Here is a 16,020-nt window from a genome sequence, read left to right as displayed (position 1 = left end):
TATATATATATATATATATATATATATATATATATATATATATATATATATATATATATATATATATATATATATATATATATAAAATTCATTTCCCGTGTGGTGGTGTACTTAAGTTGTGTCATTTTAATACTTAAGGTGCGTGGTTTGTGTACTGAAGGTGTACCATTTAAAAACTTTAGGTGTGTGATTTGTGTTATTAAGGTGTTTTGTTTGTATGCTTAAGACGCGTACAAGAAACTATAAATGCACCTGAACCCTTCCTTATATATATATATATATATATATATATATATATATGCCTTTAGATTTAGGTCAAATTAGACCTATTGTAGGCTCAACAAGACCTACATACATGCTCTGCTTATTCTCAAACCTTAATTAAATTTTCATAACAGGTTTATGCCCTAATTTTTTAAAATTTAGCTCGACCTAATCTATTTTCATCCCTGCGCACCAAGCAAGTACGAGAAGAGCAATTCTACTAGGCATGTTACTTCTACGCATATCTGATCTGTTTTTTTTTTTTTTTTTTTCCTTTTGACTTTGCAAAAACCTCAGGCTGATGTTGGTCTAATTAAGGTTTAAAACAGTACAGAAATGGTTTTTTAAACGTGCGTGGAAAGGGAATGCATGCCATAGCCAATCACTACAAAAGTGGGTTAACAATCATATAAGGATTGTCGACATGATCACATGAATTACCAAACCCATATGTGGAGGAGATTTAGTACCTTTTCCTTAAAATTTAATCAGTACTACATTATTGTATCGGTTTATTCTCCCTACATAAAAGTGCTGGTTTTACCGGTTGAGGCCCGTTTATAAACTGAAAAAATATTTTCTGTAAAATAATTTTTACAAAATGACTTATTTATCAAAAAATATTTTAATTTTTTGTTGTTTAGCGGAAGGTCATAAAATTATCCTTTTCTGTTTGGTTGAAAGTTACGGAGTATGAAACTATATTTTTTCTGTTGGTTCATTTTCTTGGAAATGAATATATTATTTGTAATGGTGATGATGTTCTGGTAGTGGTATAATGGTGGTGATAGTGGTGGTGGTGGTACTAATGTGGTGTGGTGGTATTGGTATTTGTGGTGGTGTTAAGAAATTGCATTTTTTTTTCATAAGTTGTGGCGGTGGTAATCTATACCTATATATTAATAAAAACAAAATCCTCCATTTTATCCTACTGAAGCACAAAGAGCCAACAACTACCTCCACTAAGGCTCAAACCCTCTACCATCATCTATGTGGGAGTGTAAACCAGGACACCGTGTACCACTAGACCACAAGCGTAATACAATATATTTTTTCCTACTTTCCTATTCGTAATACAATCTATACTATTAATAAAAACAAAATCATTAATTTTAACTTCCCGTCCAAAACACTTCTATACTATTTAAGGTTTGCGTACAATTCATATTCGTAATACAATTCTAGAATAAATTACTAATCGTAATAATACAATACATATACTTACCTGCAACATAATCTATACTATTAATAAAAACAAAATCTTTTATTTTAACTTCGTGCCCAAAACACTACTATACTATTAAGGTTTGCATAATATAATTACTAATCGTAATATAACTGTACATATATTTCCCTGCAACGTAATCTATACTATTAATAAAAACAAAATTCTCTATTTTAACTTCGCGCCCAAAACACTAAGGTTTGCGTAATATTGTAAAATATGATAATATAATTCCTATTCGTACTACAATTGTACATTAAAATATGGTAATACAATTTATAATACAATATATTCTTTCCTACTTTCCTATTCGTATTAAAATTCTAGATTAAAATTACTAATCGTAATAATACTGTAATATACCTTCCTGCAAAGTAATATATATATCTATATACTATTAATAAAAACAAAATCCTCGATTTTAACTTTCCGCCCAAAACACTCATATACTATTAAGGTTTGCATAATATTGTAAAATATAATAATACAATTCATATTCGTATTACAATTGTACATTAAAATATGGTAATACAATTCCTAATACAATATATTATTTCTTACTTTCATTTTCGTAATATAATTTTAGATTAAAATTACTAATATTAAAAAATGATTAAGTAATAAATATCTAATTAACATATAAAATGAAATGTTTATCACTGAATTGATTTTTCGTTATTTATTTATATTACGAGTCATTTCTCGACAATTGATTTAACTCTGACATTTTACTTTTAAGAAAACGAATCATTGTATAATCAGAATAATACACAAGCATCGTTGCTCCAACCAAATAGGTTGTTCGACGATGCTCAGCCATTGTTAGAACCAGCTGTTGGTGCACCAGCATTTAGTCCAACTAATCTCAACATTAATTATAAGTAAATTTGCTATCTTAATAGCGTAGCTAACTATTTTATTTAAATAAAATGTAATTTTTAATTTTTTTCCCTCGGGTATAAATAATTGCAGTGGCCGGTAGTGAATCATTATATGCTGGATTTATGGTTTGCTCTCCAATAACACCTATTAATATGCCTAGGAATGGTAATATAACTCAAATTCAAATTGTTTGTAATAATCTTTACATTTTATTATATACAATTTTTGATTTATTTGTTATTTTAAATTATTGATTTACTGCAATTAATTTGTTAATTATTATGTACTTATTTGATTTTATTATCAAATTAATCAGTATATGTGCGACATGAACACTATAGAAGGATTAACATATTTAAGTTGCGACTCTTTGTAAGGCAGAATCAGAGGATGAAAATCTATCAAAAGTACACACTCTTGAATTTCTTAATAGTTTGAGATTTTCAGGACTCTCTAATCATTCATTGACATTAAAGGTGGGTGCACCTGTTATGTTATTGCAGAACATAGACTAAAATCTTGGTCTTTGCAACCGTACGCGTCTCATCGTTACAAGATTGGCAGATCACATTGTCGAAGCAAGAATACTTAATGGGACATATGAAGGAACAAAAGTTCTTATCACCCGATTGTCTTTCACTCCTTCTGATATGAGATTGCCCTTCAAGTTTCAACGTAAACAATTCCCATTGATGCTCGCATATTCCATGACTATCAACAAAAGCTAGGGCCAAACACTAACTCATGTTGGACAAACCGATGTTTAATCACGATCAATTGTACGTGACTTTTTTCCGAGTCACCCATCCCGATAACCTGAAAGTGTTAGCGCTAGACGATGATGGACAAAATTATATTAGTACTACTAATGTCGTCTACAAAGAGGTTTTCAATAATGTGAAATTCGAACTGGTAATATTATGTTTTTTTTTCAAAGAGCAAATATGCCCAAGCTATACAAATCTTAAATACTGATATATAAAATCTTCAAAGTTTCAGCACCGGATGCTTACATCTACACATTAGCTATTAATTCAACAATTATTTGGTCAAATTCATGCAATGATAATATCACAAAACATAATCGATCCAAACCATCTTTTCAATTGCACTATATAATATTTGATGTTATAATTTATATAATTATACATCGATCCAAATATTCTAAAAATATTATAACAAATCCATTTCGTGCATCGCACGGGTGCGAACACTAGTAATAATAATAACAATAATCCAGAAACTAACTTGAAAAGATATGGGAGAAAAAAAAAAAAAGAAACTGGAAAATAAAGAATCCCGTAAATGTCTTTTTACTAAAAATTTAAAAAAAAAATAATTTTCCTCCAAATTGGACATTTTTTTCAATGACCAAAATGATTATTTTTCTTTTGACTTTTATTTCTTTAATTTAAAAACTCAAATATGAGAAAATTTAGAAAATGAGCTCCGTAAATCATTTTCTGAGTTTCCAAACGGAGTCTTAATTTTGATAAACAATGAACACATTTGATAACACACAATTAATTTGGCAAATTCTCAATAGTTAAGCTTTTAATGTAATTAACTTTATTAAATCTGAAAAAGCTAGACCTTTAATAGAATTAACTCTATTCGTAAATGAGCACACCAATAATAATTTCACTTTACACTTTTAGATTATTCAGAATTTTCATGAGAGTACACAATAATTTATAACACAGTTTATCTTCTCTCAAAGGTGAGAAATTTAGAAAAAGATATCGGCCCTGTTTGGTAAATGGCTGTTGGCTGATTGGGTTGGCTGTTTGTGTTAGAAGGTATGATTTGTTGATAATATTAGCTGATTGTAGAAAGTTGTTTGATAAATTAGCTGTTAGCTGATAGGTGTTTGGTATAATTTCTTTTCTCAAGAAGCTAATTGAAAAGGCTGCTCTGAGTAGCCTTTTGAATTTTAGCATTTTGGAGTTACAAAAAGCTTATTAACCAAACAACTAATAGTGGTCAAATAAGCCAAAATTGGCTGATAGGCTGATTATTTACCAAACAGGGCCATCGTAGAAGCGTTATACTAATTAAAAAAATTTATCTTTTGCTACTCATGTTCTCTCCTTTTCATCTTCTTCCCCTTAGTTTACTAGTTCAAAAGTTCTATCTAGTAGATCATGTCTGGAAGAACTCGTATGCATTTGATCTTGATTCAGTAGGTCAATACTTAGGCAGAAGTCATCATGCAGATCCTATAAGTCTTTAACTAACGTGTTGAAGTCTTTAGATGTGTTAAACTCCAATCACATCTGGAATCAGCATATACTTTTCTATGTCAAGGCTCAACAAATATTCTTAGGTGCAAAAGATATAAATTCTATTGACTAAAGTACAATCGGTAGAAGTTAATAATACAATGAATAAATAATGTCTTGTGTGAAAAAAAAAAGAATTGTAAGCACATTCCTTAAGACTCGATCTAGACATCAAAACAAGTTCTGAAAAGCCGTAAAACTACTTTAATTTGGAGATAAAATGATACTTTATACTAAAAATATACTCTTTTCATTCTATTTTGTTTGTCTGGTTCGGGCACTGGAGTTATTTTTAATTCAATGTATCATAAAATTAAGTTTAATATTAGTATTTAAAATTTATATATTTAGAAACTACATTAAAAGTACTATTGCAATCCAATAAAACCCGCAATCCGATTCAAACCGATTGTAATCTGAATAAATAAAATCTAACTAGTTAAACTGTTCAAAATAAATGGATATGGGATAATCTAGGTTATCTGAAAACCAAATGGGTGGGCGGTTCCAATATTTGAACCGCCTGATGCTCAGGCCTAACAAACGAATAGAGGTTGTTTATGTTTGTTTGTTAAGATTTTTAGAGTGTTCGTTTGTTAAGGTTTTTGAAAATTCTATTCGTGTTTATTTGTTAAACATTCATTAGTATTTGTTAACGTTCGCGAACAGATTCACGAACGTGTTCGTTGATATTCGCGAATTAACATTCACAAACACATTCACTAATGTATTTGTTAACGTTAACGCACACATTCACGAACGCTAAACAAACAAACACATGTACATGTTCCTCGTTTTGGGCCCTTTTTCCTTGGGCACCGATTGATAACTTATCAAAAGTTCAAAACCTAAACAGAATGAGAATTGAGTAGAAGATAATTCATAATTGGTAGGACCGTAGGAGTGGTAGGAAAAATATAATTGAAATTTAAAAATTTAGGCTAAACTAAAGTAGTATATTAAAATTTTAAAAATAAAATAAACTTAATTGAGTCTGTGAACCGTCTTAAACGAACACTAAACGGACATGTCCATGAACATTATTAAATGAACAATAAATAAGTATATTCATGAACATTATTAAACGAACACTAACGAACGCGTTCACAAGCTCTTAGTAAACGTGCATACAAATGTTTAGTTTATTAAATGAGTTCTAAACTTTTTTCATTTATGTTCGTTTATCTTAATAAACGAACGTTTATCAAACACGAACACAAACACAAATAGTTTATCGAAAACTCTATTTGCTAATCCCATAATTGTAATGTACATACGATGACTATTGTGTAAGCTGCAAAATATATACCTTAATGATAAAGTAGAGCTTCAGTCAATTGGTTGATCCAACGTTGATGTCCTTCATGTTAGATATAAATAATCTAACTAAATAGAATAGTATACGAGAAACCTGATTCGTAGTAGCGGAAGCGGAAGCCGTATTGATCTCCAGCCACAGTTGATGCAATGCCTCATGAACGGTAGACCGTCAGCCATATTTGTCTCATACTTGACTCAGAACCCTAGATGGTGTACTGGTATTTTCTGAGCAGTATGAGTACCGTGAACTGTATGTGCTATATAATGCCCATCCTGTATCCCATCAATACAGATTTATATAGGCACAGAGTCTGGTTGAATACAACTGCTAGTTGTTTAGTCCAACCAAACCACTTAATAAACCTAGTTAACTTGCACCACTTAATTAAGGCCCTAATATATAATATATAATATATATATTATTAGGGAAAATCTTACACTTCAATGATCGATGAAGAGCTAACAGCAATAAATGAGAGCCTGAGAGGTAATCAGGAATATTGCATTCCACGAGACACAAGGAAGAGACCAACTATCAAGTGTTACAAAGATTTAAGAAAATCCTTGAATTGATATCTCACAAAAGCTGCGGTGTGCATGTTTCACAGTAGTAGGGCCGAGCATCAAACCTTGAACTTACGTGGGGCCGTTTAACAGTGGTAAGCCTATTCTAATCTCTGCGTGCAATACTTTTTAAAAACGTTTACATTATTAAATTTGTAATTTTCTTATTGAGCGGACGTATTATTGCTGTCCCAAATTCCTGTAAGTTGTCCACTTGCATTGTGTGGTTGTCCCTGGAAGAGACCAAACCTTTTTTTCTTTTTGTTTTTTTTCTATGAAACGTGACAGCCAATAATGTACGATGTGAATGCAAATGAAGGAGAGAATTTGAGTGGTTGACACTAAATTAATTGGAGCCAATCTCTTTAGGCCGACAAATTGGATAAGAATTGAAAATCACAATTTGGGTCATAAAATGTAACGCATATTCATAATTTGTCATTGTTATAATAAAATTAAAAAAAAAAAAACGAGTTTTATAATCTCGAAGACTTTTTGAACAAATGTAGAAGAGAGTAAATAGACTTGTAATTTTTTTTTATTTTTTTTGGAAATGAGTTTGATGGGCTCTGTGTCTCCTCTAAGCTAATCTTGATAATCTTCCTAACCAATTGAGTGGAAGATAACACCATCGTTACACCCATGACAAACAATCTTAAGAGTCTTAACATAAGCAACCACGACGAAATCTCGCGGCGCTAAGGCCGAGGATTACAATGAATTCACCCGACCTTGTTGAAAATTATGACCTATAATCTCATTTTCACCGGTTGTGTAGCTGAGTTGATCAAGTAGCAAAAGGCTTCAGCCACCCAATCTCGATGGATGCTCAGCTTCTTCCAATGGCTTAATTACACTACATTTCCTCTAACACCGTGGGTGATGGGCCTAATCATGGCTATAACCATGGCCCGAACCCCAATTATTATTATTGTGTGAATCATGGTCTACACAACTATGTGGACCATATTATCAAATAACATACTTTTAGTATATATTAAAAATGTACATTGTATTAAGAAAAAAATACATTATTTGAGTACTAAAAGTATATTATTTTGTATAATATAAATTCAGTACACAAATAATGTACTTTTAGTATATTAAAAATATACATTTTGTTATGATCCACATAGTACTGTGTAAACCATGATCCACACAATAATTTACCGCTGAACCCCCATGACAACATTCATTATGAATAGGGATGACAATGAGTCGGGAGTAGATCGGGGAGGGCTATCTACATCCATCACCCAACCAACCTTATATTTTCTCCAATCACCCCCATCCACCCCACCCCCAACTCGAATTGACTGGACCTTTTCAAAATCCACCCCACCCCACCTGGTGCGAGTGCCTACTACAGGTGCCCACCGTACCCCTTATTATCTTAATTATTAAAAACAATTTAAATAATATTTAAATTACTTACACATAAACAAAATTATAAAATTCACCAGTTATATTAAAACATAAAATAAAAAAATATTCAAATATAATAACTAAATTGTTAAATTTTTAAAAATATATTTATTAGTTTAGAACTAAAAATAGTAAAAAGTTCTAGAAATTTTTATAATTAACTACGTACTAATACTTATTCTAATATATGTGTGTGTGTGTGTGTTGTATGTGTATGTGTATATGTATACATATACGTATACATACATGTATACATATATATATATATATATATATATATATATATATATATATATATTAACACCTTCATGCACTCGGGAAAAAGTCACGTACAATTGACCATGATTAAACACCGGTTTGCCCAACATGAGTCAGTGTTTGGCCCCGGCTTTTGTTAATAGTCATGGTATATGCGAGCATCAATGGGAATTGTTTACGGTGAAACTTGAAGGGCAATCTCATATCAAAAGGAGTGAAAGACATTCGGGGGACAAGAACTTTGGTTCCTTCATGTGTCCCATTAACTATTTTTGCTTCGACAATGTGATATGCCAATCTTATGACGATGAGACACGTATCGTTTCAAAGACCAAGAGGGTGGTCTATATTCTGCAATAACATAACAGGTGCACCAACCATTAATGTCAATAAATGATTAGGGAGTCCAAACCATCTCAAACTATTTAGAAATTCAGGAGTATGTACTTTTGATAGATTTTCACCGCTTGATTCTGCTTTACACAAACAGTCACAACTTAAATACATACATTCGTCTTTCTGTAGTGTTCATGTCGCACATGTATTGATTAATATGATAATAAAATCAAATATGTACATAATAATTAACAAATTAATTTGAGTAAATCAATTATTTAAAACAACAAATAAATCAAAATTTATATAATAAAATGTAAAGGGTATTACAAATAATTTGAATTTGAGTTGTATTACCATTCCCATGCATATTAATTGGTGTTTTTAGAGATAAAACCATAAATCGACCGTACAATGCTTCACTACCGGCCACTACCATTATTTATATTTTATACCAAAGGGAAGAAAATTAAAAATTGCATAGTATGGTAGTGTTTTTGGCGGAAAGTTAAAATAGAGGATTTTGTTTTTCTTAGCTTAATAGTATAGATTACGTTGCAGGGAACTATATGTCCAGTTATATTACGATTAGTAATTTTAATCTAAAATTGTATTACGAATAGGAAAGTAGGAAAAAAATATATTGTATTAGGAATTGTATTAACATATTTTAATGTACAATTGTAGTACGACTAGGAATTGTATTATCATACTTTACAATATTACGCAAACCTTAATATGGTGTTTGGTTAGAGGGAAGGCATTAGGTGGGAAAAGAATTGCAATTCCATGGGAAAAGGATAATGCGGGAATAAAGTGGGAGTTTAAATTCCAGTGTTTGGTTTGCAGGAATAAAATTACTGAAAATTTCAATTCCAATGTTTGGTATACATAAGAATTGAGAGGGAATAAGTAGTATAAAGTCCTAAATGCCCATTGATATTGTTGTTGTTGTTGTTATTTATAATTGACAAATTAATTCACAAATTGTTAGAGTTGTTGCATATAAAAAATGTAAATTTTGAAGAGTTCTGCATATAAAGAATTCAAAGGAACATACACGAAAGTTGTTGTATATAAATAACACATAAAGAATGCAAATTTTGAATAGGTGTTGCATATAAAAATTTAAATTAAATAAATATACACAAAGGGAAGTTGAAGAATAATACACGCTATAATTAAAAGGAAAGGATAATTTTGTCTCAGGACTACCTTATTTTCTTCCTAAAATTCATGGAATTAGAATCCTAAAATCCGAAGAGTAACTTGATTTCTCTTGAATCTCTGAAATCTATCAACATGATAGGTGTATGAGACTTCGCTATCTTTTCATAGACACTTCAATCACCTCAATTGGACTTTGTATGACAAAGTTACAACAAAAATTCCCCCCAGCATATCATAGAGAATTTTATTTCATCATTCTTGCTAAGAAATCCATGAAAATCAAATGTTAATGAACTAAACACCATATTCTATCAAACTAAGCAAGATATATTCAAAATTCATATGAAATAGCTTTTAAAAATTAGTGCAATTAAACACTTATCAAAGACACCACACTTAAACATTTGTTTGCCCTCAAGCAAATCAGGGTTAATTCTATTCTCCACCCAAGTATTGACATGAATTGAAATTATCTTCAAAAACTTTGTAGGAATATGTGCTTCACAATGGGTCCACCGTTCTCAAACCTTAGACCATATAGTAGGTCCAAAGACAGTTTCATAGGATGCTCTCAAAGACACTGCACAAAGTATACAATAGTTACCTCTTACTCAAAACCCATTCTTAGAACGCAATGCATCAGACTTTGACTGTTGGAAAGAATATACAAGTTCAACCACTAACTTTGACTGTTGGAAAGAAGATGATCTAACCCTCTTTATCTTATCGCAGCATTCACGGGATTGCATTGACTTTTTACAATTTTTTTAAAATTTCTTTTCTATATCTATACAATCAAATAAATTGTTCACAATTTTAGAACTTTATGTTCACAATTATATAAGTCTATATTCACAATTACAAAACTCTATATTCATAATTTCATAACTCTATATTCACAATTTCATAACCGTACCCTATATTCAACAGTATAACACAATTTTTGAATTTATATAACAAAATTGTGAATATAGAGTTCAAAATTTGTGAATATTGAGTAATGTCATTTTATATATTGAGATCTAAAATTGTGAAAATAGAGTTCTAAAATTGTAAACATAAAATTCTAAAATTATGAATATAGAGTTCTAAAATTGTAAACATGCACTCAGGTCTACCTTGCAAGGTGAACCCAGGTCCATAGCATAATTTGCCAATTCGCATCTTATTTCCCTGGCCTCTTGAACTTTTGTACTTTTCAACTCTTTCATTCGGTAAATTATGCTGTGGACCCAGGTCCACCTTGCCAAGGTGGACCTGGGTCCAAAACAATGTCGTTTTTTTTTTTTTAATTAGTAAACATATTGCTGAATATAAAGTTGTCCAAAAATGTGTGAATGTAGAGGTTTCAAAATGTGAATGTAGAGTATAGAAATCGTGAATGTAGATTTATGATTGTGTGAATGTAGAGTTGCCCAGAAATGTGTGAATGTGGAGGTTTCAAATTGTGAATATGGAGTGTAGAAATCGTGAATGTAGAGTTATGCATGTGTGAATCTGTAATAGAGTTAAGAAGTTCTAGCAACTTGTACGTAGCCCTGTAATGTGTGAATGTGGAGTTCTCAAGTTGTGAATATGGAGTATAGGACCTGTGAATATAGAGTTTTGAATGTGTGAATGCATAACAGTGATAATATAGTTACTAAACATATAATCTTGTAATGTGTGAATGTGGAGTTTACAAAGTGTGAATGTAGAGTATAGTGTATGTGAATGTAGAGTATAGTGTATGTGAATGTAGACCAGGTCCACCTTGCAAGGTGGACCTGGGTCCACGGCATAACAACCCCTTTCATTCTTAATCAATCATTTTATATTAAGAAATTTTTAATTAACTTTATGGATTTTTACCACCACTACTATTAGGGCAACCAAATCTGTACTGTATGTGGTTTTTTCTTAGTTTTTTTCAAAACTCAAAATATTAGCTTCAAATTTTTTACGGGTGTGGCTTGTGGTTTTTTTGGCCTGGGGGAATGGAATACGGGAGGCGAGAAGTCATTTTTCGAAAGGTTTTCTTGTTCGAGCGGCTTAAACATTTTACTCCAGTAAGAACAAAGTTGTTGAAGGAGAATAAAAATAAAAAATAAAAAAAAAAGAGACCTAAAGTGCGCAAGTGGAGCGCACTTTGCGCCCCAAGCGGGCACGTCAGAGTGGTCGCTAACGGGCAACTAATTTGACATTTTTGTTGCTTTCATTTTTTTTTTAAATGTCATATTGTTTTTTTTCTTTTTCTTTTTCTTTTTCTCCATATTTTATCTTTTTAATTACATGGCTTTCTTAAAAATTGTGCTAAAATCCAACTACTATAGATGCTCTTAGTATTAGAGCATCTTTATCAATGGAGGTTTTTTGCGGTTTTTTAGGAATTTTTGTAAGTATGATTAGGAAAGAGAAAATAAGAGAGGCGGGGAAATTAAAACAAATCAAATTTAAAAATAAATAAATAAAAAATTAAAGTTGCTAGGCGCGCCTGACATGCCCGCTGGGCGGCGCACAACAACAGAGTATAGTAAATTATTTTGGTCAGCTTTTAGTGTACCATTATCCCTCATCTACAAAAGCTTCCCTTCCCCTCTCTCTCCTCTTCTCTCTCATGCCAACATGACTTATTTTCTGACATAAACCACCAAATATGCATCATTGTGGATGCTCTTATTGTGCGAAACCAAATTACTTGTAATAAGTAGAGTATATGATTATGGTAATTGATAAAACAACTGATAAGAGGGAACAACAACCAAGTGCTCAACTTTTGGAGATGCCAATCCAAATGTCTCAGTCATGTCTAATTCAGTAGGTGACATTCCATTAGGCAACTCCCAATTAAAGCAATGCATCAACTGAGCAACAATCAATTTAACGGTAAGCAACCCCAAATTCACTCCTGGACATACCCTCCTCCCATATCCAAATGGAAGTAGGTGAAAATCATGTCCCCAGAGATCTATGTTTTTGTTCATAAATCTCTCCGGAACAAACTCCTCCACATTGTCTGACCAAATATTAGAATCGTGCCCAATTGCCCAACAATTTATTAAAATTCGTGTCTTTTTTGGTATGAAGTGACCGTCTAATTCGATATCCTCCATCGACTCTCGAGGAACCAATAGCGTTGCCACTGGATGGAGCCTAAAGCTTTCCTTGATCACCATCTCTAAGTATTCCAAGTTGGGCAAGTCTTTCTCCTCCACCATTCGACTTAGTCCCACTTTAGTCTCCAGCTCTTCTTGGAGGCGTTTCATCACTCTGGGATGCCTCATGATTTCAGCTAAAGTCCACTCAATCCATGTATAAGAGGTATCCATAGATCCTACTATCATGTCCAGGAGAATTGCTTTAATGCTTACTAAGTCAAGTTTGTGGGTAGATGATGAAGGGCATTTTTGGCTGACTAGCATTGTATCTACAATGTCATTATTGCCTTTCGGTATGCCATTTCTTGCATCTTGTTCATGTTCATTGATAATTTCTACAAATAATTTGTCAATAGCTTTTCCAACTGCCTTAATTCTCTTGTTCAACCCCTGTAACAATTTTGCATAGCAGAATTAGGGAAAAAAATCATTTTGATGAAACTAATTCATTTCTTGCATATTCTTTTTTTTTTTTAATTTCAACTTACGTTTATTCAACCGACCACGACGCAAAGATTTTATTTGTAGTATACTAACATGTTGTGATATATTCAATATAAACAACCAAATTAGCATAGGGTAGCACTCATATTCTTTTGGGGCCCTTTTGTAGTTGTAATTTGACTTTAATAGCATGTTTACGGAATGAGTTCTACTACATGCCCATTTTCTACTCCACATCACTTTTACGCAATGACGTGGAAAAATTCGATAGGCCGGTTATCTTTATCCTGTTGGTCCCAAAAAAGTGTCACTATATATCAAATTTTTGTGTGGGGAGTAAAAGTAGGGAATATAACTTGGGAGTCCAAATAATATTTTCATTATGGAATAGGCATACTCTTGAATTTTAAGGAATAATTTATATTTACTACTGATAGCATTCTGTTTAAATTGATAGTGTATTGAAATAAATTTTTCTTTACTCAATAAATTTTCGACCACCAAAAAGGGTCGAAAACTATCACCCCGGTGGAAATTTTTGACTACCGGACCATCAGTGGTCGAAAAATATGAAACACAACATTTGGACCCACGACCAATTTTTTCTACCGTACCACTTAATGTGGTGGTTGGAAATAACGACGAAACTTTTTTTTTTTTCAAATACCACAAATGGTTGGAAAGTGGTCGGAATCAGGGTTTTCGACCAAAAAATGGTGACTTCCGACCACCGGAAATATGAAAATTTCCAGCTGTGTACGTAGGCCATGGGTTTGGGCTGAAACTACCTGTTTTGGCCCCGAAGATGGGCTTCAGAATGCCTAAACACCACAGAGGCCGAGTCTGGTACCCGGGGATCGTTATACCGTGGACTAGGGTCCACAATGCATTATGGACCCTGGTTCGAAACAAGTCGTAAGTATGTGGCGTATTACAGGGTTTTTTTAAAAAAAAATTAAAATATAACTGTAATTTGAACAACAACAAAAACAATGACGAAGAAGCAAGAACAAAAAACACACACAAGTTCATCAGATCACAAAAACACACACGACAAAAGGTGAATATTTAAACAACATTGTGAAATTTGAAAAACATAGAATATAAGAGATAATACTTGGGCTTATATTCTATGTATCCTAACATTTGAATGCACAAACACATCACAACATGTGTTACTAACATGAATACACAGAATGGTTGCCTAGAATACACAGAACGTTTGCCTAGAATACATAGAATATTGACACAAAATATACAGAACTCAGCATTCTCCTAACATTCGAATGTTATTAACATGAATACACAGAACGTTTTCCTAGAATACACAGAATATTTGACACAAAATACACAGAACTGATCCTCCTAACATTTGAATGCACAAACACATCAAAATTGTGTTAATAACATGAATACACAGAACGGTTGCCTAGAATATACAAAATATTGACACAAAATACACATAACTCATCCTCCTAAACATTCGAATGCACAAACACATCACAACCTGTGTTACTAACATGAATACACAAAATGATTGCCTAGAATACACAGAATAATTGCCTAGAATACACAGAACTCATTTTGGTACGGGGTGCACAATGCATTGTGCATCCTGATCCACGATATAAATTGTCGGTACCCGCAATCAGGTCAACCACCCGGGTAATGTGATCTGGGTTCCTTGCTTGTTCAAGGCCCTCGGGCTTCCTTCATTGGGTTTGGATCCTTGTTGGACCCGTTCCAATATCTCCATCACATATAATAAGACTTTAAATCAAGCTTTGGCACAATGCGTAAACATTTCTTTACCTGGAGATCAAAGGGCTTTAGAATGGGAATATAGTCTGCAATATTGAAAGCTCCCTCCAAAGACACAATCTCTTCAACCATACACTTCAAGTCATGCCGCCTATCATTGTCACTACACCAAAAGAGCATTTTGTACGTAACGTTCTCGATCACCTTCCCCACCTCACTAGAAAGATCCACCGCCTCCCGGCCCTCGGCAGCGGCCCTTATTGACTTCACCAATGCCTCAATCTCCCCCTTTCGCATCTCCGCAAAGGACTCCATTTTCGCCGCGGAGAGAAGCTCTTGGGTTACGAATTTCTTGTTGTGGCGCCACTGAGGACCGTATGGGGCAAACGCGATGCCCTTAGAGCCGTTGGTGGTGTCGTCCACAACGTGGCTCTTCGGCCGACTGGCAAACACGGCGTCGTGGGTTTTAAGGATGAGCTCGGCGGCGGAGGGCGAGGAAATCACCAGCGTTGGCACGTTACCCAGCTTCAAGAACATTATGGGGCCATATTTTTTGGATAGCTCGTTTAGGGACCGATGCGGGAGTGTGCCTAGCATGTGGAGGTTTCCGATGATGGGAAGGCCACGTGGCCCCGGTGGAAGTTTCCGGCGACTTTTCGACGACGGTATCGCCCTCCGGTGATGGAACAACCGCAATAACCCTGCAATGAAGATAGAAAGAAGTGCTAAACAAATAGAAGAAGCCATTATCAATGATTTTCTCTTAGGTGCAATTGTGCTGTGAGGAATGAGAAGACTAATCCTACTTTCTTCAATATATATACAAGAAAGGAAGCTAAGCTACCCAAAAAAATATCTCACTCCTCCAAGGAAGCTAACCTCAAAAATATCTCACCCTCCGACAGCTAAAACCTAAAAAAAAAAAATATTAACTATGTGTAGTCTCAATTTT

General features: G+C 33.1%; 1 protein-coding gene across 1 annotated transcript; it reads right to left on the bottom strand.

The window, feature by feature from the left end:
* Positions 1 to 12,425: 12,425 nt before the first annotated feature.
* LOC116020419 (cytochrome P450 CYP736A12-like) lies at positions 12,426 to 15,836 on the bottom strand. The gene is made up of 2 exons (XM_031260896.1): positions 15,120 to 15,836; positions 12,426 to 13,253 (listed from the first exon to the last, which is right to left on the bottom strand). The coding sequence occupies exons 1-2, from the start codon at positions 15,813 to 15,815 to the stop codon at positions 12,426 to 12,428; spliced, it is 1,524 nt and encodes a 507-aa protein (XP_031116756.1). The 5' UTR covers positions 15,816 to 15,836.
* Between the last annotated feature and the right edge of the window lie 184 nt (positions 15,837 to 16,020).

The sequence above is a fragment of the Ipomoea triloba genome, chromosome 5 (genome assembly GCF_003576645.1).
Source record: "Ipomoea triloba cultivar NCNSP0323 chromosome 5, ASM357664v1".
NCBI classification, from domain to species: Eukaryota; Viridiplantae; Streptophyta; class Magnoliopsida; order Solanales; family Convolvulaceae; genus Ipomoea; species Ipomoea triloba.
Note: the sequence above shows the minus strand (reverse complement) of the source record. Positions and strands in the feature narration are given on the sequence as shown.

Coding starts and splice junctions, on each gene's coding strand:
- LOC116020419 (XM_031260896.1), bottom strand. CDS start 15,815: ATGGCTTCTTCTATTTGTTTAGCACTTCTTTCTATCTTCATTGCAGGG. Junction 13,254..15,119: donor TAAAGCCCTTTGATCTCCAG/GTAAAGAAATGT, acceptor AAATTGTTACAG/GGGTTGAACAAGAGAATTAA.